This window comes from Panthera leo, chromosome B4, assembly GCF_018350215.1.
Source record: "Panthera leo isolate Ple1 chromosome B4, P.leo_Ple1_pat1.1, whole genome shotgun sequence".
NCBI classification, from domain to species: domain Eukaryota; kingdom Metazoa; phylum Chordata; class Mammalia; order Carnivora; family Felidae; genus Panthera; species Panthera leo.
In genome coordinates, this window is record NC_056685.1 from 79,306,723 (window position 1) to 79,331,636 (window position 24,914).

Sequence of the window (24,914 nt, forward strand, 5' to 3'; positions counted from 1 at the left end):
CACCCAACACGAGGCTCATACCCACAACCATGAAATCAAGAGTCGCATGCTCTACCAACTGAGGCATCCAGTCACCCCTCTTCCATTTTATTTCTTACAGATTCTTAGTTTGTAAATAGGAAAGCTATTGACTTATGGGCATTGATTTCATATGTCTTACTGTAATCTTACTGCTTTCAATAGTTTTAGTAATTTTCTTTGGATTTCTAGGTATACTCCTGTGACCCACAAATAATTTTACCTACTCCTTTCTAGTATTTATACTTCATTCTTGTTAAGTAATAGTTGTAATAGTAAGGATCCTTGTTTTATATCTCTTTCTAAAGGGGTGGTTTTTAATTACTGTGTCCTATTCTATCAAGTCATTTGCCACAATTTATTTCTCTTTTGTCAAATATTCAGGTAGTTTCAAATTTTCCTGTGTTTTAAATATAGAATATAATGGAGCATACAGCTTTGTCTTTTTTTTTTTTTTTTTTAATTTTTTTTTTAACATTTATTTATTTTTGAGACAGAGAGAGACAGATCATGAACGGGGGAGGGTCACAGAGAGGGAGACACAGAATCCGAAACAGGCTCCAGGCTCTGAGCTGTCAGCACAGAGCCCAACGCGGGGCTTGAACTCACGGACCGCGAGATCATGACCTGAGCTGAAGTCGGCCGCTTAACCGACTGAGCCACCCAGGCGCCCCAGCTTTGTCATTTTGAATCATAATGTACTTAGAATAAGTTGTTAGGAGTTTATTGGTGATTCATTCATTATGTAGTATTAAAGGAACAGAAAACCTAAAATATATTAAATATGTCTGAATTATCCATTGCCATATCAAGCAAAAGTTGAAGGAAACCAGTATAAGAGAAGGAGTACACAGATGCATAGATGAGCACCTGTATATTTTCATGGAGTAGCATTTCTATCTCACATCCTTTTGTGATACTGTCATTGGCAGTTTAAAGCAGCAGTGTGTTTTTGCAACACTAGGTATAAATGAGAATATTTGCTTTTAGTACTTACCTAGTAATCTAGGTAAATTAAGACAAGATGAAGTCTGGTTCTCATATTAAAAAGTGACTGTAGAGTTTATGCTTAGGGAGCGGTTGAAATATTAACTATAGTACCTCAGATTATATAATTGTACTGCAGGCATTACTCATGCATAAACTTTAAGAGCTCTATCATTAAGAGGTACTCAGCACGTAGGTGCGTATTTGGTCACTGCAGGGATCTCAGAATGGTGTAGATGAAGAGTTACTTCTTTATTTCAGACTTTTATGTATAATGTAACTATTATCACAAATAGGTAAAGTGTATTGTGCCTATGAATAGTATTGGGAAAAGATGGAAAAGTGATAATGATTTGATGGGATGGTAGGATTTTGGATGTTTCCATATCCTTTTTTGGTTTCCGTTACTCTTATTAGTACTATTTTTAAAAAATCTTACCACAAAACATGATAGATGACTATTACTATTCATTTTTCTTCAGGCCCTACAAGCAAAATTAATCTGGTCTTGTTTAGGGGAGAGTCTCTAGGATACCTGAGTTTAAAGAACTTATCTTCCCTATGTACATTTCTACTTCAACATGCTTTCATGGTTTTATTATCACATAGCATCTCATTACTATATTTTATCCAGAAAGTTTTCTGAAAACATGAAGTTTAATCTGTACTGTTTCTCCTTTCAAGACAACACTGTGTATTCAGAATGGTTATTTCTGCATTACTAATCAACACCAAACTACTTTTAATGGGAATCAAATATAATTTGAAGACTTTGATATGATTTTCCTTTTTTAATGGTACATCCAGTGGTTAGAAGCAAAATATTAATGTGCTTTTTATTTTTTGTTTGTTTTACAATATTCTTTTATTGGTGCTGTTTTAGAGATACTGATGATTGAGTTTTTTTCAAGAGAAAAACTTTAATTAATATAAATCTTATTTTGTGGGGAGAAATGTGAGAAGAATACATTAGTCACAGTAGATTCTTCTTTACTGAAAACCTTTAGAGAAGAACCAACCTGTAGCTTTTTTTTCCCCCCAAGGAAAAAAAAACACACCGATGATTGAATTTGATATTATAACTCTTCTAGATAAGTTCAAAATAACATACTGTGAGTAGTAGGGGTGCACATATAGATGGGAGGAAAAAAACATTAAAAGTCACATTCAACCCTTTTATTTTCTTAATATACAGTGATTTATTGAGTGCCTCCTATGTGTCAGGAACGATGCTAAGTATGCTTTATATTAATTTTCTTTAATGTTTATTTTTGAGACAGAGAGAGACAGAGTGGGAGCAGGGGAGGGGCAGAGAGAGGGAGACACAGAATCTGAAGCAGGCTCCAGTCTCTGAGCTGTCAGCACAGAGCCCGATGTAGGGCTTGAACCCACGAACCATGAGATAATGACCTGAGCCGAAGTTGGACACTTAACCAACAAAGCCATCCAGGTGCCCCTGCTTTACATTAATTTTATTAGTCCAGTATAATTATATCTTTTTTGCTGATGAGGAAAGTAAGGCTCAGAGAGGTTACTCTGCTGGTAAGTGGTGAAACCAGGATTCAAACCTAGGTTTGTCCAACTGCACCATTATAGTGCATTAATAGTGTATTTAATGTCCTTGTTAATTTTAATCATCAGAGCCTCCCGGTAATTTAAAAATATCAGTTTATGGATATGAACAGTCCAACTGTCAGTCAAAATAATCTTGATTTAGGGCACCTGGGTGGCTCAGTTGGTTAAGCATCTGACTTTTTTTTTTTTCCAACTTGTTTTTAATGTTTATTCATTTTTGAGAGACAGTCAGCGCGTTGAGCAGGGGAAGGACAGAGAGAGAGGGAGACACAGAATCTGAAACAGGCTCTAGGCTGTCAACACAGAGCTTGACATGGGGCTCGAACCCACAAACCATGAGATCATGACCTGAACTGAAGTTGGACACTTAACCAGCTGAGCCAGCCAGGCGCCCCCATGCATCTGACTCTTGAGTTCAGCTTAGGTCATGATCTCATAGTTTGCAGGATGGAGCCCTGTATTGGGCTCTGTGCTATGTGTGGAGCCTGCTTGGGATTCTCTCACTCCCTCTCTCTTTCTGCCCCTCCTCTGTGTGTGTGTGTGTGTGTGTGTGTGTGTGTGTCTCAAAATAAAAACTTTAAAAAAAAAAAAAAAAAGAACCTGATTTAAAAACCAACAAGAGAGGAGAAGATATGCTTATCTCTCCTTTATTTTATTTTTTTTGGTGCAGAAAAAGTGGTTTTATTAAGCATGGAGATAGGACCTGTGGGCAGAAAGAACTGCCTCATCTTTCCTTTAATCAGGAAAGTGGAAGCATGAATTAAGTCCAAAATTAATTTTATTATTCTCCTGTTCATCACTTTCTTGCTCTTAATAAACTGAACCAAATGACTATATTCTCTTAATCTTTATATCCTTCTCCCACAGCTTTCCTCTGTGTGTGTGTGTGTGTGTGTTTAAATAAATTACAAATTATTATATCATTAAATTAAATGATTTAAATAAATCATACCAGTTTGAATAATAATAGTAATTACAGCTAGTTTGGGAGGGATGTTAAAGTGAGACCCCTTCTCCAGGAAACTATCACTGTGCTGAGAGTTGGGGGGAAGATATGACAATTCTTACTTATTTTCTCTTTCTTGAAAACCAGTTTTCATTGTGGAATGATGTTGATAAAGGTGGGAAGTAGGTGAAAGTCTTGGAATTTAGTAGGAGAATTTCAGTATGTTACTAATAATCAAATTTTGAGATCTTTATTTTTTGGACACAAAAAATAGGGATATCTGTACTTTTGAATTCATGTTGGGTAACATAAAACTACAGTGTTTAGTAAAGAAGCATTACTGGGGCGCCTGGGTGGCTCAGTGGGTTAAGCTTCCAACCTCGGGTCAGGTCATGATCTTACCGTTCGAGAGTTCGACCCCTGCATCAGGCCCTGCACTGACAGCTCAGGACCTGGAGCCTGCTTCGGATTATGTGTCTCCTTCTCACTCTGCCCCTCCGCACTCACCGCTCTGTCTCAAAAATAAATAAATGTCAAAAATTAAAAAAAAGAAAGAAACATAACCAAAGCTGGAAAAAAACAATCTAGTTTTGATGGAGAGACCTCTGAATTATACTTCCTCAAATGATCCCAGTTAAAATTTGTGGATTGCTTTTCCCTTTTTTTGCCCCCCTAAGCCTCTTTGCTGGGAGGGTGGACTTTAAAAACTCCTCCATCATTTAGTTATAGTGACACCTACTGGTAAGAACCTTTGACATCGTGCAGATTGCTCCATACTTCAAGAAAACTACCCATTTACTGAGATGTGAAGAATCAGTTGTTAAATCTATAAAACACGGTTAATAATAAAAGGGTGAGATGCACAGGCTGATTTTTTTTTTAAATTTAGTTTTTTGCTGTCTAGGTGTTTTTATTTTATTTATTTATTTATTATTATTTTTTTAAAGTAGTAAGCCCTGTGTGGGATTGGTACAGTGCTTTCTTTTTTTTTTTTTAATTTTTTTTTTTTTTTAACGTTTATTTATTTTTGAGACAGAGGGAGACAGAGCATGAACGGGGGAGGGTCAGAGAGAGAGGGACACACAGAATCTGAAACAGGCTCCAGGCTCTGAGCTGTCAGCACAGAGCCCGACGCGGGGCTCGAACTCACAGACCGCGAGATCATGACCTGAGCTGAAGTCGGACGCTTAACCGACTGAGCCACCCAGGCGCCCCCTGTGTAGGTGTTTTTAATGATAAAAGTTATATAATTATATTACAGAAAATAAGAGAAATTGAAAGGAGAAAAAACTAATAACTACTCCCCATCACAGTCACAAATTTTGGTGTGTTTTCTTCTACTTTATTTAAATTTGAATGTATTTAATTTTTTTTGTTTACTTATTTTGAGAGAGAGCATGAGCACAGGAGGGGCAGAGAGAGAAGGAGAGAGAGAAAATCTCAAGCAGGTTCCGCACTGCCAGCTCAGAGTCCGACATGGGTGCTTGAACTCACGAACCTAAGAGATCATGACCGGAGCCGAAATCCACAGTCAGACACTTAACCAACTGAGCCACCTAGGTGACTCTTCTTTAAAGCATCTAAACTGAGCTATAGCTCCTATACCATATAATTCACCCATTTAAAATGTACAGTTCAGGGGGCAGCTGGGTGGCTCAGTTGGTTACACGTCCAACTTTGGCTCAGGTCATGATCTGACGGTTAGTGAGTTCTAGCCCTGTCAGAGCCTGGAGCCTGCGTCAGATTCTGTGTCTCCCTGTCTTTGCCCCTCTCCCACTCATGCTATGTCTCCCTCTCAAAAATAAACATTTAATTTTTTTTAATTAAAAAAATTTTTTTTAATTTTTTTTAATTAAAAAAAATTTTTAGTGTACATTTCAGTAGATTTTAGTATATTCACCCAGTTGTGCAACTACCACCAGAATCTATTTGAGAACATTTTCATCACCCTAAAAAGAAATACCATGTGGTTCATTAGCTGTCCTTCTCTGTTCTCACTTGTCATTGCCAGTCCAAGTCAACCACTACTTGCAGGCTCTATGGATTTGCCAGTTCTGGACATTTCATATAAATGGAATCATGCAATATGTAATATGTAGTATTTTGGGACTGACTTCTCTCGTTAGCATAATGTTTGCAAGGTTCATCTATGTTGTAGTATGTATCAGTATTTCATTGTTTTTTATTGCCAAGTAGTATTTCATTGTGTGGATATAACACATTTTGTTTATCCATTCATCATATTGACACAGTTGGGTTGTTTTTGCTTTTTGACATTATGAATAATGCTGTTAATGAACATTTGTGTACAAGTTTTTCTATGGACATATGTTTTTATTTCTTTTTGTTACATACTTAGGAGTGGAGCTACTGGATTAGATTCTAAATTTTTTTTAGTGTGCTTTTATTATTTTTGAGAGAGAGCGTACATGTGCCGTAGCGCGCACACATGCATGCAAGTGGGGGAGCGGCAGAGAGAGAGAGGGAGACCTGAAGTGGGCTCTCTGCTGTCAGTGGGGCTCGAACTCATGAATTGTGAGATCATGACCTGAGCTGAAGTTAGATGCTTAACCAACTTAGCCATCCAAATGCCCCTCAAATTTTTTTAAATATTCATTTTTAATGTTTGTTTATTTTTGAGTGTGTGTGTGAGTTGGGGAGGGGCACAGAGTGAGAGGGGGACAGAAGACCTGAAGCAGGATCTGTGTTGATAGCAGAGAGCCCGATGCAGAGCTCAAACTCATGAACTGTGAGATCATGACCTGAACTGAAGTTGGATACTTAACTGAGAGCCGCTCAGGCGCCCCAGTTTTAATGAGTTCCTTTGTGTGTTTTAAAGTTCTTAAAAATACAACAGCCTTACCTTATCTGCTGGGGATACTATCATCCTCTAGTTGATGTATGAAACTGTGGATAGTACTGAATCTTATATATTCTATGTTTTTTCCTATATGTGCATATCTATGATAAAGTTTAGTTTATAAATTAGGCACTATAAGTGGTTAACAACTAATAATAAAATAGCAGTTACAACAATATATCATAATAAAAGTTATGTGAATGTGGTTCCTCTCTCAAAATATCTTATTGTAAAGAATATATATGTATTATTGTACTTTACTCAACTTTTCTGTGATGCTGTAAGATGACAAAATGTTTACGTCATCTTGGACGTAGTGAATCCATCTTGGATGGAGTGAATGATGTAGGCATTGTGACATAGGGTTAGGCTGTAGTTGACCTTCTCACAATAATGTCAGGAGGATCATCGGCCTCCAACTGTGATTGACTGTGGGTAACTGAAACTGTAGAAAGAGAATCTGCAGATAAGGGGACACTACTGTATTTATTGCCTCTCTTTTGTTCATATCCCGTGCAGTCTTGCTGTTTCATTTATCTCCCAGAAACTTTGAAGTTCCCTGTATTGAGCTGTTAAATCCTGACTGTTTTTACTCCTAAATATTTATTAAAAAAAATTTTTTTTTTATGTTTATTTATTTTTTTTTATGTTTACTTTTGAGAGAGAGAGAGACAGAGCATGAGTCGGGGAGTGGCAGAGAGAGAGAGAGGGAGATACAGAATCTGAAACAGGCTCCAGGCTCTGAGCTGTCAGCACAGAGCCTGACATGGGGCTCAAACTCTGAAACAGCGAGATCATGATCTAGGCCAAGGTCGGACGCTCAACCAACTGAGCCATCCAGGCATCCCATCTTAATGTTTGTTTATTTATTTATTTTAATGTTAATTTATTTTTGAGACAGAGAGAGACACAGCATGAGCAGGGAAGGGGCAGAGAGAGAGGGAGACACAGAATGTGAAGCAGGCCCCAGGCTCTGAGCTGTCAGCACAGAGCCCGACGCGGGGCTCGAACTCACGAACTATGAGATCATGACCTGAGCCGAAGTCGGATGCTTAACCGACTGAGCCACCCAGGCGCCCCTTAATGTTTATTTTTGAGAGAGGGAGAGACACAGCATGAGTGGGAGAGGGGCAGAGAGAGAGGGAGACACAGAACCCGAAGCAGGCTCCAGGCTCCAGGCTCCAGGCTCCAGGCTCCAGGCTCCAGGCTCCAGGCTCCGAGCTGTCAACACAGAGCTGGACGCGGGGCTCGAACCCACAGACTGGGAGATCATGACCTGAGCCGAAGTCAGACGCTCAACTGACTGAGCCACCCAAGGCACCCCACTTCTAAATATTATCTGTGCCTTTCTCTTCATTGGAACCACAGCCCTACTTTAGACATTTATTATCTTCCACAATTATCTAATGGGATAGCCCATAATATTTCACTTTTTTTTCTTCTAATACTCCCCCTCCCAATTCTTATGATACTTATATCAGAGCATTTTATTAGTACTTTATTTTATAAATTATAGGGCAGATATTATAGTTGATTTTATTTTATATCTTCCCAGTAAGATAGAAGCTTTATAATGGCCAGGATTATATCTGACTATCTCCAGAGCTTAATACAATATCTGGCATGTGTCCTTATTCCTAGACTTATACTTACTGGGTTAAAAAATAAGTCAGGGGCACCTGGGTGGTTCATTCAAGCATCCAACTTCAGCTCAGGTCATGATCTCACTGCTCGTGAGTTCGAGCCCCATGTCGGACTCTGCACTGACAGCTCAGAGCCTGGAACATGCTTTGGATTCTGTGTCTCCCTCTCTCTCTGCCCCTCCCCTGCTCTCTCTCTCTCTCTCTCTCTCAAAAATAAACATTAAAAAAAGGTAACAGGGCACCTGGGTAGCTCAGCTGGTTAAGTGTCCGACTTCAGTTCAGGTCATGATCTCACGGTTTGTGGGTTCACGCCCTGCATCAGGCTCTCTCCTGACAGTTCAGAGTCTGGAGCCTGCGTCAGATTCTGTGTCTCCCCTCTCTGCCCCTCCCCCGCTCCCACTCTGTCTGTCTCTCTCAAAAATAAATAAACATTAAAAAAAAAAATAAAGATTAGTCAGATTTTAAAAACTTGATGTACATTGGGCCATAATGCCCTATGTACACACACCATGCTGATTCCCTGCTAAATCCTTTTGTGCACTCATGCTGCTGGGAGTTGTATGAAAGTGCTTACCTCCCCATGCTCTCTCTACCATAACTTTTCAAAACCTCAGTCATTTGAATATCTGTCTTGGATCTGATGATATCATCTATTTTGAAGTTCATCTCTCTATATCCGTCTTCTCCCTTTACTCAGCCATCATTCTACACCATATTCCACTCCTCTTCATTCCTTCACTCTACTCGTAATGTTCCCTCTACTTGGGAACCCCTCCCTTGCCAACATTTTTCACCTGGCTAACTCCTATGCATTCTTTAGAGTTTGGCCCAAATATCAGCTCCTCTGGGAAGTAAGCCTTCTCTGAAGTTCCAGAATGGGGAATTTACCCTTTTCAATACCAGAACATCCTTGGAATGGCTTTTACTATAACATTTATGTTACTATTTTGAAATTATCGGTTTCTCTCTTCTCTAGAGAACTACAAGCTCTTCACAGCGAGAACTATTTGTTTGAATCCCCAGAGCTTAGTATAGTACTTGGAACAATAGACAGTAAATAATTGATAAACATTTCTATAGTCTATTCTTAGGGAGTCCACATGGCATAGGGTACTATAGGGATAAGCCCTAAAGGAAGTTCATATATAGTAAAGTCTGTAAATTGTGTGTGTGTGTGTGTGTGTGTGTGTGTGTGTGTGTGAAAGAGAGAGAGAGAGAGAGAGAGAATAATATGTTGTAGTAATTCTATAATCAGGAAAGAATTAATGTGGAAAAAATGAATTTCAAACTTTTTTTTTCCTTTTTGAGCTGGGGAGAGGGGCAGGGGGAAAGAGTGAGAGAATCCCAAACAAGCTCCATGCTCAGTGCAGAGCCCAAGCTTGATCCCTTGATTCTGGGATCATGACTTGAGCCGAAATCAAGAGTTTGATGTTTAAGTCACTAAGTCATCCAGGTGCCCATGGAAAAAATGAGTTTAGAAGCAAGGTATATGGATTTGTATCGAACACAAGTTACTAATGAATTAGCAAGGGCTTATGTTCTGTCTCAGGAGGAAGTAAGTTTCTGGTGTCTGTTCTCTATTCTTGTGTGGTCTAATTTAATATAAATTAATTAGAATTTTTTGTTAGATGTGTACCCACTTATAGTTCTGGGAGCTGGACAAAAAAAAAAATAAAATAAAGGCTCTTACCAATTTGACACAAAAAATAGTGACACAAAATACTTGTAGGACATACTGAAGTGTAGACCATATAGTCAAGAAAAATTAATGGGCCCAGCAGAGTTATGACTTACTTAAAAAAAAGAAAAAAAAACATATATATTATTATATATATTATATACATACATAATTTCTTTTTTTTTTTCTTTTTCTTTTTTTTTTTTTATAGTTAGGGAACGTATATTTAGCTGGATATACCAGGAAACCTATTATGACTTAACTAGGTAGGGGCTTATTTTTATGTAACATGAAGTCTGAAGGGTGAGTCCAAAGTTCTTGCAGCAACTCAGGGAACCCTGGTCATGTTTACTTTTGCCTGAATGTGAGACAGTTGCCATGCTTGTAAGGCAGCTGCACTAGCTTTGGGCATTGTCACTTCTTTCCAGACAGGATAAAGGAGGAAAAAGTGAAGCTTGATAAAGGAGGAAACAAGCTTAGTTGTTCCCATTTAAAGAGCTTTCCTGGGATGGCGTGGATGGCTCAGTCATTTAAGTATCCAACTCTTGATTTCAGCTGAGGTCATGATCTCATGGTTCATGGTTGAGATCAAGCCCTATGTCAGACTCTGCTCTGATAACGTGGAGCCTGCTTGGGATTCTCTCTCTCCCTCTTTCTCTGCCCCTCTTGTACGCACGCTCTCTCTCTCTCAAAATACATGGATAAACTTAAAAAAAAAAGAGCTGGAAGCCTTACCCAGCAATTTTGTTTTACACCTAATTGGCCAAGACCCTGTCACTTGACTGCTTCTCATCTGCAGGGGTATCTGAGAAGGGGGATATTTTTTTTTTTTTTAACGTTTTTATTTATTTTTGAGACAGAGAGAGACAGAGCATGAACAGGGGAGGGTCAGAGAGAGGGAGACACAGAATCTGAAACAGGCTCCAGGCTCTGAGCTGTCAGCACAGAGCCCGATGCGGGGCTTGAACTCATGGACTGCGAGATCATGACCTGAGACGAAGTTGGCCGCCTAACCGACTGAGCCACCCAGGCACCCCGAGAAGGGGAATATTTTTAACCTGGCACAGTGTTAACCTGAAAAAAAAATCAGGTGGCTTTTGGGCAGGAAGAAGGATTGAATGAAAACTGGAAACATGTGGTAGTATCTACTTTTGAGCCCCATAGCCTAATGCACATGCATACACATACCACTGAAACAATCACAAATAGAGAATGAGGAGTCCACTTAAATAATTACTTTATGTATGTATGTATGTATTTAATTTTTTGTAAGTGTGTTTATTTATTTTGAGAGAAAGAGAGCATGCAAGCGGGGGAGTGGCAGAGAGTAGGGGAGAGAGAATCCCAAGCAGGTTCCACGCTGATAATGCAGAGCCCAGTGCAAGGCTCAGTCCCACAAACCATAAGATCATGACCTGAGCCAAAATCAAGAGTTGGACACTTAACCAGGCGAGCCACCAAGGCACTTATTTAAAAGTGTACTTAAGTACACTTAAGTACAAGGTACTTATTTAAAAATTTTTTAATGTTTATTTTTTGAGAGAGAGAGAGAGTGTAGGCTGGGGAGGTGCAGAGAGAGAGGGAGATATAGAATCCGAAGTAGGCTCCAGGCTTATCATGACCTGAGCTGAAGTCAAATCAGATGCTCAACCAACTGAGCCACCCAGGTGCCCCTATTTATTTTTAAAAATAATCTCTATGCTGAATGTGCAACTGGAACTCACAACTCCTGAGATTGAGTCGCGTGCTCTCCCAACTGAGCCAGCAAGATGCCCCCTAAGTAATTACTTTAAAAGACTGAATCTTTATTTCAAAACTTTCAAAATATGACATACTGAAAATTGTGGGAAAATAGTGGTAGTTGTCTGTTTTTTTCCTTCTTCCTCCCCCCCCCCCTTTTTTAAATTTTCCTGAATCTCCCTTCTAAAAACAGTATGTTGAGCTTGCATATCTCCTAATGTGGTGTGATGAGAATGTATTGCCCTGATATGATATTCTTCTGCAAAACACATAAGTCTAGTCTAATGAGAACCCCCCCCCCAAAAAAAAATTCAAATTATGAGATATTCTACAAAATACCAACCAATATTCTTAAAAACTGTCAAGGTCATGAAAGGCAGAGACACATAGATCTGAGGAGCCTAAGGAGACCTGGCAACTCAATGCAGTGTAGTATCCTGGATGGGATTCTGGAAGAGAGTAAAGACATTAGTGGAAAAACTGATGAAATCCAGATAAAGCCTATTGTTATTTACTAGTATTGTATCACTTAATTAGTTTTGACAAATGTACCTTGGTTATATAAGATTATTAAGGGAAGCTCATTGAAGAATGTGTAAGAACTTTCTGAATTATCTTTATAGTGTCCCTGTAAGTCCAAAATAGTTCCAAAACAAAAATTATAATAGCTACAGAAACTAAGATAGCAAAACCAAAAACTCTATAGTGAAACCTTATTATCTATAATGAACTGTAGGGTACCTTGGGTGGCTCAGTCAGTTAAGCCTCTGACTTCGGCTCAGGTCATGATCTTGCAGTTGGTGAGTTTGAGCCCCACATGAGAGTCTGTGCTCAGTGAGGAACCTGCTTCAGATCCTCTGTTCCCTTCTCTCTCTGCACATCCCCCTCTCATGCGCACGCGTGCTCTCTCAATAAACATTTTAAAAAATGAGTTAAAAGAATTTAAGGTAGAAGTTATGAGAGAAAGTATAAATTCACATTAGGGGTGCCTGGCTGGCTCAGTCAGTAGAGCATCTGACTCTTGATCTCAGGATCTTGTGCTCAGAGTTGTAAACTTGATTTATTTTAAAGTTTATTAAGTAATCTCTCCCCCAACGTGAGGTTCGAACTCATGACCCTTGAGCTCAAGAGTAACGTGCTCTTTTGACTGAGCCAGCCAGGCACCCCAATAAACTTGAATTTTTAAGAAAAGGAAGGGGCGCCTGGGTGGCTCAGTCGGTTAAGTGTCCGACTTCGGCTCAGGTCATGATCTCACGGTCCGTGAGTTCGAGCCCCGCGTCGGGCTCTGTGCTGACAGCTCAGAGCCCGGAGCCTGTTTCAGATTCTGTGTCTCCCTCTCTCTATGCCCCTCCCCTGTTCATACTCTGTCTCTCTCTGTCTCAAAATAAATAAACGTTAAAAAAAAAAAAAAAAAGAAAAAATTCATCTTGTCACTTTGCAAGGATTCTAGGAAAGCTGCTAATTGTTATGCAAACTAGTAATTGACAGAATCAAGCATTAATTTTGTCTCTTATGTTAAATTGTATCTCAAGCATAACCAAGTAGTCAATGTAGAGATGAATTTGGAGGCCATCTATATGAATTTTTTTGTAAATGTTTTGTAAAAATGTAAAATTTTTACATTTTATCACTCCCAATTGTCAGCTTTTGTGTCATTAAAAAGTACAGTCCTTCTCTACCTTTTTCTGATTTGCTTGGACTGGGAAACCAGATTAATAAAATTATTATTATTTTGAAAAATAAAGTACAATGTATTATGAATTACTATTTCTGTTACTAAAGATGCTTTTATTTCTTGATTTAGAGCTATATTCTGGATGTTCCTACCGCTTAGATGATGTGTTACCTATATTGTGCTTGAATGTGGCTGAACATACAAACACTTCCTGGACTGAGATTTGATTCTTCAGATTAAATCTATTGTGTAAAATGAAACATGTTCAGAAAACTCATTGTATGCTTAATATAGGTATAGTTTTGAAAGTCAGTCATACTGTGTTAATACTTACTGAATTAAAGAAGACCGTGTTCTCCAAATAATTCCAGAGACCAGGTGAATGGAGAAGGGTGTGGGAACTACCCTTTTGAAAATTATTGAGGAGTTTCTTATTTTAGTATTGCCTGGGTCTTTTATCAGAGAAGAATAAGTTATTTGACTTGTCATGGTGGTCTTCTTAAAAGTTCATGACTTCAGCACACTTCTTCCCTTTGAAGAAACTGAAAAAGTGTGTTAACTGCCACAGCTATTACAATAACTGATGCTAGAGGCAACCCTGGGTTGGGCAAGACTGTCATTAAACTGTGCCTTTGGTTTACTTGTTATTTTCATCATGGAAAGGAAAATCTTTAATTTATTTCATTGCTTAACTGATGCCACATTCTAAGATAAAACTGTTCTTTTTCTAAAACTGTTATTAAAAGAGGCTGGAAACAGACTCTGGTTTGATGCTGATGCTTTGTTAGTATTTCATCCCTTTTTAAAGTTAAATGAAACTCATTTAACCCCATTTCCAGTTTCATATTAAAAAAAATCCTTTGCAGTCATAGCAGGGGTCAAGGAGGATATTAGCTTTGACTGTCCATTTTGTTTTTAAAATTTTTTTTATTTTTTATTTTTTTATTTAAAAAAATTTTTTTTAATGTTTATTTTTGAGACAGAAAGAGAGCATGAACGGGGGAGGGTCAGAGAGAGAGGGAGACACAGAATCTGAAGCAGGCTCCAGGCTCTGAGCTGTCAGCACAGAGCCCGACGCGGGGCTTGAACCCACGGACCGCGAGATCATGACCTGAGCTGAAGTCGGATGCCTAACCGACTGAGCCACCCAGGCGCCCCTTTAAAATTTTTTTTAAATGTTTATTTATTTTTGAGAGACAGACAGAGCATGAGCAGGGGAGGGGCAGAGAGAGAGGGAGACACAGAATCCGAAGCAGGCTCCAGGCTCTGAGCTGTCAGCACAGAGCCCGACGCTGGGCTTGAACTCACCGCGAGATCACGACCTGAGCCGAAGTCGGACGCTTAACCGACTGAGCCACCCAGCCGCTCCTTGACTGTCCATTTTGTAAGAATTTGATAGAGGCTTAGAGATACGGTTTTACAGAGTCCTAGTATCTAAGTATTTCTTTGTTTCCCTTTTTACTGAATCATGCCATGTCCTGGATGTTAGGCTTATGTCTCAATAAAATGGAGAAAAGTTTGCTTCTTTCTACTTGATTGTGACAGTAGAGAACTTTGGGGTTTAATGAATTGCTTCTCTGATTTTAATGGAGTTAGATTAATTTGGAAAGTAGATCAAAGATGATTTGCTTGTATGGATCATGGTTTTGCTTATTTTGTTTCTAAAGACCCATTGTAGATAGCTGAATCTACAGGTTCATAAATATCTCTTCTGAAGGTAATTTTTGGTAGGTAACTACTGGTGATATTAACTAGCATTCTGTCTTACCTGCTGAGCTTTTTGGGCTTATTTCAAGAGGAGAAATTATCCATCCCCATCACAGGGAGTTTCTCCTCAGTTTCATATATAGTTTTTAAGGCAAATTGATTAAATAAAATAGTGGTATATATCTTATTCCATGATTTCTCACAGTTGTTTTCCCACAAGATATTTTCCTAATAATATTAGCTACAGTGTGTTAAATGTTTGTTATGTGACAGATACTGTGCTAAACACGTATTATTTTTCACAACTTTATGAGATTGATAATGTTTCATCCCAGTTTTACTGAGGGAGAAACTGATAACTAAAGAACGGTCACATATCTACATCTGTCCTACTCCAAAACCTGTTCTTAACCTTGTACTCCAGTCCTTCCTGTTAAGCTCTGCCAAAATCATGAACATCTCAGAACACTACAATTTATTTTAATGCCATAGGTTGATGCTTAGAAGTGATGCAATGAGGGGCGCCTGGGTGGCGCAGTCGGTTAAGCGTCCGACTTCAGCCAGGTCACGATCTCGCGGTCTGTGAGTTCGAGCCCCGCGTCAGGCTCTGGGCTGATGGCTTGGAGCCTGGAGCCTGTTTCCGATTCTGTGTCTCCCTCTCTCTCTGCCCCTCCCCCATTCATGCTCTGTCTCTCTCTGTCCCAAAAATAAATAAAAAACGTTGAAAAAAAAAATTTAAAAAAGAAGTGACGCAATGAGAAGGAAAGCACCAGGAGAACTTATTATTAGGCATTGTAACAAAATTATGTTGATGAGCTGAAAAGAGTGGAGGTTAGGTGCAGAAGTAAAACCAAGCACTGAGATTTGTAATGTTTCTTTTTTTAAATCTTTATTTTCTTAGAGAGTGAGAGAGAGAGAGCACGCGCGCATTCGCAGACACACATGCAAGCAGGGGAGCAGAGAGAGAGAGACTGAGAATCACAAGCAGACTCTACACTGCCAGTGCAGAGCCCCAATGGGACTTGAACCATGAGATCATGACCTCATGTTTCTAGTTTTTTGTTGTTACAAAGCTATAGAAAACATTATCGTCGCTGTGCCTGAGTGGCTCAGTTAGGTGTCTGACTCCATTTCAGTTCAGGTCATCTTTCAGTTTGTGAGTTTGAGCCCCATGTCAGGCTCTGTGCTGACAGTGTGGAGGGTGTTTGGGATTCATTCTCAAGTGCGCGTGCGCGCTCTCTCTCTCTCTCTCTCTCTGTCTCGCTCTCAAATAAACTTTCTTAAAAAAATCATCACATATTTTTGTATACTCAGGAGTATATCCATAGGACATTGTTGATTCAAAGTGGAATTACTTTGAAGATGTATATTTAAAATTTTTTTTAATGTCATTTTATTTTTTAAAATAAACTCTGTGCCCAACATGGAGCTTGAAATAATCACCTTGAGATCAAGAGTCACATGCTCGAGGGTGCCTGAGTGGCTCAGTCGGTTGAGCCACTCACTCTTGATTTTGGCTCAGAATCCCTGAAAGATTCTTTCTCTCCGTCTGCTCCTGTCCCCCACTCGCACTCTCTCTCTCAAAATAAATATTAACAAAAATTGCCAAATTGGCCTTCAAAATGTACTGATTTATCATCACCTATGTATAAAAATGCCTGTTTCCCCATATCCTTGCTAATTCTGTGCATTATTAGAGTTTTAACTTTTTGTGATCTGATAGGTGAAAAATTACAAAAGTCCACTATACATAGAATTGCATTTTAAAAATTAAATGAGAATGGGGTACCTGGCTGGCTCAGTTGATAGAGCATGCAACTCTTTTTTCTTTTTCTTTACACTTATTTATTTTTGAGAGACAGAGTGAGACAGAGCGTGAGCAGAGGAGGAGCAAAGAGAGAAGGAGACACAGAATCTGAAGCAGACTCCAGGCTCTGAGCAAGTGTTCAGCACAGAGCCTGATGCGGGGATTGAACCCGCAAACTGTGAGATCATGACCTGAGCCAAAGTTGGACATTTAACCAACTGAGCCACCCAGGCACCCCTAGAGCATGCAGCTTTTTATATCAGAGTTGTAAGTTCGAGCCCCACATTGGGTATACAGATTACTTAAAATATTTTTAAAAAATTAAATGACATTGATCATGTTTTTATATATTTGCTAGCTCTTTGTATTTTCAATGGTGGTTTTTGAGATTTCAAGAATGGATGGCAATATCAGTAAATGTGGCTTCAAAGCTTTGAAGAAATGGTGCTGTAAATGTAAAGTGTCACTGAAATAACTGCAACTTGATGACCTCCCTTACTTCACCTTAACCCTTTTGCTCTCTTAATTTCAGGTGATCATGGAGCTCAGCTTGGCCTCCACGGAGCTGGTGGTGATGGAATACATGATGACACAGCAGGTGGAGAAGAAGGAGAAAACAGCCCAGATCCCCAACCCCAGGCTGGTCGGAGGACCCGGCGTGAAGCATGCACCTGCCCCTATTGTAAAGATAGTGAAGGAAGGTAAGTTGACCCAGCCAGTGTCTTAAGGGTATAAAGGAGAAAAATGAATGGATTTGGAGGTAAGCAGAGGAGGGTTAATTTTTTAACATTTAAGACTTGGCAGTGTTGCAGAGGGACCAGAGATAGAGAGTACAATACATTTGATTGGGTTATATTATAGGATTTTAGTTCCAGCTCTGAGCCTTTCATCTACTCTAAGACCTGGGGCCTTAATAGGTGTCTGCTTTCTCCAGAGATAAGGTAATCAGATGCAGCCAACTGGTCTGATGATTGTTACCATATGTCTGTTTTGAGATGGTTTTAACAAAGTTGCTTGTAAAATAGTCTTGCAAAGAAAAAGAAACATACCTACTGTAATGATTTTTTTATAGTGGCTATGTGAGAGTCATAAGGGTTTTCTGAGTCTTCTTTTCCTTCAAAACAGACAAAAAATACTACTCCAGTTAGAAAATTCTTCCAGGGGCTCCTGGATGGTTCAGTCGGTTAAGCTTCTGACCTCGGCTCAGGTCATGATCTCACAGCTTGTGAGTTCGAGTCCTGCATCGGGTTCTGTGCTGACAGCTCAGAGCCTGGTGCCTGCTTCAGATTCACTGTCTCCCTCTCTCTGCCCCTCCCCGCTCACACTCTGTCTTTCTCTCTCAAGAATAAATAAAAACATTAAAAAAAATTTTTTTTAAAAAAGAAAAGAAAATTCTTCCATCATGGAACCTAATATGTCCTGCAGAGCAAAGTTCTGACAAATTTTTCTCATTAGTAGAATATTCTATTTTATTCAGTATTATTTCTGGAGAGTACCAAGTTCTATTCTTTTTCTACAATTCATTGCTTTTGAAAGAAAATACAAAGTCATATAGATTTTTTAATGCCTTAAAAAATCTTAACACCTTAAAAATCTGTTAAGCTTTGGTCTCAAAAATAAATACAACAATGGGCACCTTGAGTGGCTCAGTCGGTTAGGTGTCCAACTTTGGCTCAGGTCGTGATCTCATGGTTTGTGGGTTCGAGCCCCTTATGGGGCTGTCTGCTATCAGCACAGAGCCTGCTTCAGATCCTCCATCCCCCGCCCTGCTCCTCCCCTGTGTGGTGCAAGCTCGCGCGCTCTCTCTTTCTCTCTGAAACATTTAAAATAATAAATAAATACAAAAATGAGAAAAGCACCAAAACCAAAAATAATTTGAGTTCTTTGTAGGTTAACCATATGTTACAGGAAAAACCTGCATCAAAAGCACACTGAGGGTGCCTGGCTGGCTCAGTCAGTGCAGTGTGTGACTCTTGATCTTGGGATTGTAAGTTCAAGCCCCACGTTGGGTGTAGAGATTTCTTAAAAATAATAAAATCTTTAGAAGAAAAAAATAAGCACTGAGTACAGTAGTTTCCTTCTAACAAAGCTTAAAGTGGATTTAAATTTTTGAAGTAAGTTCTCTGATTTCTACCTACATGTGATTTCATTTCCGTTATGGTTTTTTCCCCTCTGCTAATATGTGTTGTTAAAACCCAAGAAAAGTCCCTCCTGGAAATCTCCCCAATGCCCACTAATGGATCACACATGGAACAAATTGGTTTGGCAAAAACATTTCAGAACTGATTGCTGAGAGAAGCTTAGGAACTGCTTCATATTGGGTGTGTGGGTGTGTGTATATGTATGTATGTGTGTATGTATATACATATATATATGCATACGTGTATATATATGTGTGTGTGTGTGTATATATATATATATATATATATATATATATATATGTAATGCATTTTTTAAAATATACCTTGAATTAGTTAGGATTTTTTTCCCCCTGTTTTAACTTTTATACAGCCCATCTTTCTCTCCCACTGAAGTCCCTGATAGTGCTCTAGCTTTCCAGCTTTTAATATTTACCATTTGGCTCTTGAGCTTTATTTTAGGAGATAAGTTTATAGTTATAAACTATTATATTTTCTTTAAAGTTTTCCACTAGGTGCTTTGCTCCTTAAGTAATTTCCCAGCCAAAAATATCACCATGTTCACAGTAGTTCCCATGGAAAATGCTTGTATTGAGACTTAAACTTCCTGAAAAATACAGGAAAATGCCTTACAGACTTTCCAAGTCACCCACAAACATCAAACATCAAAACTGATTAAGGAATAAAAAACAGGGAAGAGTAAATATCCAGTAGAAAGGAAACTTAAAACTTGAATTTTGAGTATTAAGAATCAGAATCAACCAAAGGTTTTTCCTTTGATACTAAAGAGAAGCCTTTTTTTTTTCCTTTTTTCTTTTTAAGTTTTTTTATTTTGAGAGAGCGTGCATAAGTAGGGGAGGGGCAGAGAGAGGGAGAGAATCCCAAGGAGGCTCTGTCCTGACAGTGCACAGCACTAAATCCCACAAACCGTGAAATCATGACTTGGGACTCGAACTCACAAAACCATGAGATCATGACCTGAGTCGAAACCAAGAATCAGACACTTAACCAACTGGGCACTTAACCCAGGCGCCCCAAGAAGCCTTTTTTTAAAATAAAAATTTGGGTTAGTTTTTGAGGGCATCAGGTTGACACCTTTTGACACTGGGATTCTTTAATTTTTCTCTCTGGAATGCATGATGAATAGTTGTGTTCTTATTTTCAGGGGCTCTGGGGATCCTGGCAAAAAGAAACAGCACATTTGCCACATCCAAGGCTGTGGGAAAGTATATGGCAAGACCTCACACCTACGGGCACACTTGCGCTGGCATACAGGCGAGAGGCCATTCATGTGTACTTGGTCATACTGTGGGAAGCGCTTTACACGTTCAGATGAGCTACAGAGACACAAACGCACACACACAGGTGAGTAGGAGCCCAGAGAAATAGTAATAGATCAGAATAGAAAGACACAAAATATATCTATGAAATAACTAAAATTTCTGAACAGCTTAGTTTGAAAGTGAATGTGTGGATCATAAATGGAATTAGAGTTAATCTGGAAAACGTTTAAGAAGGAAGAAGTTAGGTTTTCAGTGGGATTTTCTGCCTTATTTTTTGCTACGTTCCTTCCTTTCTGAGTACTGCTTGACCTTTACCTGTTTTTCTTCCCCTTCCCCAAAAAGATACTTAACAGATTTTTATTGTTTTTATCACCTTCTTAAGATTGCCTAATATTCTAATATAGTTTGAAAGCCATGAATTGGACAAGGTAATCCTATTTCCTAAGATGTCTGTTTCTTATCTTCTTTTCTTTTACCAAGGTGAGAAGAAATTTGCCTGCCCTGAGTGTCCCAAGCGCTTCATGAGGAGTGACCACCTGTCAAAGCATATCAAGACCCACCAGAATAAGAAAGGAGGCCCAGGTGTATCCCTGAGTGTGGGCACTTTGCCCCTGGACAGTGGGGCAGGTTCAGAAGGCAGTGGCACTGCCACCCCTTCAGCCCTTATTACCACCAATATGGTAGCCATGGAGGCCATCTGTCCAGAGGGTATTGCCCGTCTTGCCAACAGTGGCATCAACGTCATGCAGGTGGCGGATCTGCAGTCCATTAATATCAGTGGCAATGGCTTCTGAGATCAGGCACCCGGGGCCAGAGACATATGGGCCATACCCATCAACCCTGGGATGCAAGGTAGCATGGGTCCAAGAGACATGTGGGAGAGAGAGCCATGAGGCATTAAAATGCATGGTGGTGGGAAGAATTTGGGGGAGGGATACAAGAGAAGAGATGGGGTCCTGGCACCCACCTATATCATCAGTACCTCCTTGAAGTGGGAAACATTAGTGAAAATTCTGTTGGTGCCACCCTTTGATGGGCATTTGTTTGACCCCAAACAGTTTCTTATACTTCTTACCCCAGCCTCCCCTTCCTGCCTTTCCCTTCTCAGCTCCCCCATGATGGATCCCCCCCCCTTTCCTAAAGCCATCATGCCTTGATAAATATATATGATCATTGAAATACTTTTTAACAAAAAAAAAAAACCAGATTCTATATTATATATATATACATATATATATATATATATAAAAGATATATAGAGATGCATTTGCAGGGGTTGGCTGGGAGGAGGAAGGAGACCATTCTCTGACCAAAATACCTTGGTCATTTTTTATATTGCCTTATTTCCCTATGGCTGAGCCTTGTTGTGACACATCAAGCTTTTCTAGAGATGTTGTCTTGGCTTCCCACCAGATTAAGCATTCATATGCTCTGCTTTTAGTTTATATACACATACATAATGTTTTTCCTTTCTTAATTTTGTCTTTTTATTTGGGATCAGCTTCTTGCACTCCTTTCTTGACTCAACCTTTCTGTCTCCCTTTCTCTCACCTGATTGCTTCATATTTTGTAATGATCCCTGGATGAGGCACTTCTGTCAACCTTTTAAGGTTCTTGGTCCCAGCAGCAGAATGGAGAGCCTTGAAACCCAGGTTGATGCTTGAGGTAGCTGTGGAGAGAGTGTTCAAAACTACTACTGACGCAGGCACCCTCTTGGCGCTGGAGAGTCAAAGGCACCTCTTCTCATCAGCTGCTGTAAGCATCAAGAGTCAGAAGTCTTTCTGTGGAATTGTACAAGAGACCCTTTAAAGGTTATAATCTGGGATCAATTTGTATAAACTGTCAAAAGTGGTCAAATAATATGTAGGGGCTTTCAATAGGAAAATGATGCGCTCAAAAGTGGAAGTGACTCACAGTAGTCCAGTTCAGGAATTAGTGGAGTATTTGGACTTTTGTACAGCTGTCTTCCAAAGTAGGTCTAAGCTTTGGTATGGGTTTCTGAGGTCACATTCTGAAAGGAAATGCACTTCCTCTTTTGAACATCCCTGGTAGTTTCTTTCTCATGTTATTAAGGAGCATCAGCCAATAAATCTGTTCCAGGTTTCCATTCTGCAGAGCTCCAGAGTCTGTACCCGTGGCAAGGCAGTGGTTCTTTGATCTTTTCTCTTAATTCTTCCTTGGGTGGTTCCTAAGGGAAAAGGAAGCACACGATCATGGAAACAACAGCCCAGAACAAAAAGAAATCTTGTCTTACCACTGTGGTTTATAGGAGAGATTGGGAGACACCATCCTGCTTTCTCCATGGCCTGATTCTTGAAGAGACTGATCCAAAAATTATAGCGGCAGGGAACTCTTAGTGCATTTGGCACTGAGACTTAAATGCAACCAGAGTTGTCCTCAAGGCCCAGCCATTAAAACATTGTCTCTCTTGACCTTCTGGTATCTGTCAGAGAGCTTTTCACTGTGAGGAAGTGTGGAAATGGCTGTGTGTATGTGTGTAATCTGTTAGATTGGGGATAGGTTTTCTGTTAGCCTATACTAAAAGAGACCTGCAATAAAAAATTGCCCTGATCTGATAGAAAATGAAGTGTTTGTGTATGACTGTGTGTGAGTGTGTTTTGTGCCTGTATATATCTACACACAGATGAGAAATTATATTTGAAATTGTTGGAAAATAAATCAAATTCAGCTCAAAATGCCTTTCAGGCCCATTACCTAGAAATCTGTCTTAAAACCTGGGTATGTTCCTGAGGTCATTTCTTTGCTTATGCTAAATTAGTTACAATTATGAATGGGGGATATTCTACTGCACTTTTTAAAAAGAAACTATTTTTGTGTTTGAAAGGAAACCAACATCCAGATCTATAGCAGAGTCCTAGTTTCTTTCATAAATCTTTTTACCTTGACTACAAATAGATAATGCTATGATTCTATATATTTTATATAAAATCTATCCAAATTAGTGTCTGGGTAAGCTTGTGTTGTTGTTTAACCTGAAATACAATAACTGTTAATATCCTGAACAGTAGTTCACTCCATTTGGTCCTTCCTCTCCAGACTTAATACACTCAGGAACTATTGCGAGAAACTTTCCCCAGATCAAATTCTGTTAATACTGAAGTAAAAGTCATCCATGCCCCGCCACTTATCACACACCCTTTATTCCCACTGAAAGCAGAACTCAACTTATTATTTTATATCTGTAATCATGTATATAGGCATCTTTTGGAGGAAAAGGGCAGTATAACTCACTGGAGCGTGCAGTATTTTGCTAGAGCATTTCAAAGAATGGAATCTTCCCCAGTATGAAATTATTTGCTATAAACTAGCTTAATGATGCTGAGGACTTATAAGCATTTAGAAGGTTATTTGGTGATGATTTTCTCTGGGATGGAATGCTGGTTTACCTTCAGTCCCTTTCATTAACCTTGTTGTAAGTGAATTCATAGTCCGTTCTTTCCACATACCCTTTTGGAGGCTCCAGATCCAGTATCTTGTTTGGCCCCCAAACTGAAGCAGCTTCTGCTCTTGTCTCCCAGTAGCAGGGAGCTGCTCAGTCTTTTCCACAGGGAGTGAGGAGCCTACATTCCTTAAGACGGGAGCTTACTGCTGAAAATCCTTTCCCTGAACTTTTTGGCCAGCAGAAATCAATGTAACTGACAGGTATATTCTCAAATACCTTTCATGAGTTGCTTTTTTATTTAAAAATGTTAAATGACCAAGCCTGTGAGGCAGGAGATGCCCAGAGGACTGGTAATATTAAAGCACTCATTCCCTTGTCCTTTCAGGTTGCCCATACACATTCATCTGTGTGTCATTTGATTGTCTCACTTTTAACCCATAGCAGTAACAACCCACACCATCTTCCTTCAGGGACCTCCCAGCTAGCACCCTGTTTGTGGGTGCTATGCAGAATGCAATTTAATGGATATTTCTCAGCCTGATTCAGAATAAATAGAACACAGAACCCTTGATCCCAGAAAATATAGACTGAAGTGTGGGGTAAAGATTATGATTGGGGGAGGGTTAGAGACAAAAGCTGTAAATTACTATGGCTGATTGATTTATTTCTACTATATACATATATATATATATATATTTTTTGCTTTTGTATATCCTATATAGGAAACTAAGCATTGTATTTTTTTAACAAATCTGAGAAAGCACTATGAACTGCAGATGTTTGACTTTCAGAATATATTTTGTATTGTTAATATCTTCACACTGTGTGAATACTGGAAGCTGCAGATCTTTGCTAGGACGCAATAAATTTATATACTTTTTGAGGGGTTCTTCTGGGGGTATTAATCAGGCCCCTGTTACACTTCGGGGGAGCCCTGGTGCTACTCGCTTAGAGTTTCATTCAATTGTAAGTACCCTGATGCCTTTTGGACCTTGGGATCAGACCAAACAAGTTTTGGAGATCCCAGTACCAAGGAAATGAGGATGGTCTAGCTGCCTCAAGTGAGGGGCCCTTAGCATAGCTCTCCTTCCCCCTATTCAAAGCTGGGTAGCCTCTTAGGGTTGGGAAGAGAAATGTGAAATCTCAGAGTTTCATCTCCCTTAGAAGAGAGCCAGTAACTTAATATGCAAGGATGAAAGGTGGCAGCAGTAGTTTTGGGGAAAGGGAGGAGGATATGGCATTTCTCCAACCCCGGAAAACATTGCTTTTGAAAACTGCTGATAAAATGTGGGCAGGTTATTACTTTTGTTTGGGAGCATGTGTTCTCTCTGGTGCCTCTCTTGGCTCTCCTCCTGGGGTACAGACCTTTTCTAGGAGGATGAGCAGACCAGCTTTGAGGTTGACCTGTTTCTTTTCTTTGTCTGCCTTCCCTAAACACCAGCCCCCGGGAGGAC

At 39.5% G+C, this 24,914-nt stretch overlaps 1 protein-coding gene across 1 annotated transcript in view; it reads left to right on the top strand.

Moving 5' to 3' along the window:
* SP1 (Sp1 transcription factor) overlaps positions 1–23,854 on the top strand; it is a 39,382-nt gene extending 15,528 nt beyond the window's left edge. The window contains exons 4-6 of the mRNA XM_042946675.1: positions 17,169–17,337; positions 19,940–20,139; positions 20,538–23,854. Coding sequence (XP_042802609.1) covers positions 17,169–17,337; positions 19,940–20,139; positions 20,538–20,851 — 683 coding nt within the window. The 3' untranslated portion in view covers positions 20,852–23,854. The remainder of the gene's footprint in view (positions 1–17,168; positions 17,338–19,939; positions 20,140–20,537) is intronic.
* Positions 23,855–24,914: the final 1,060 nt, after the last annotated feature.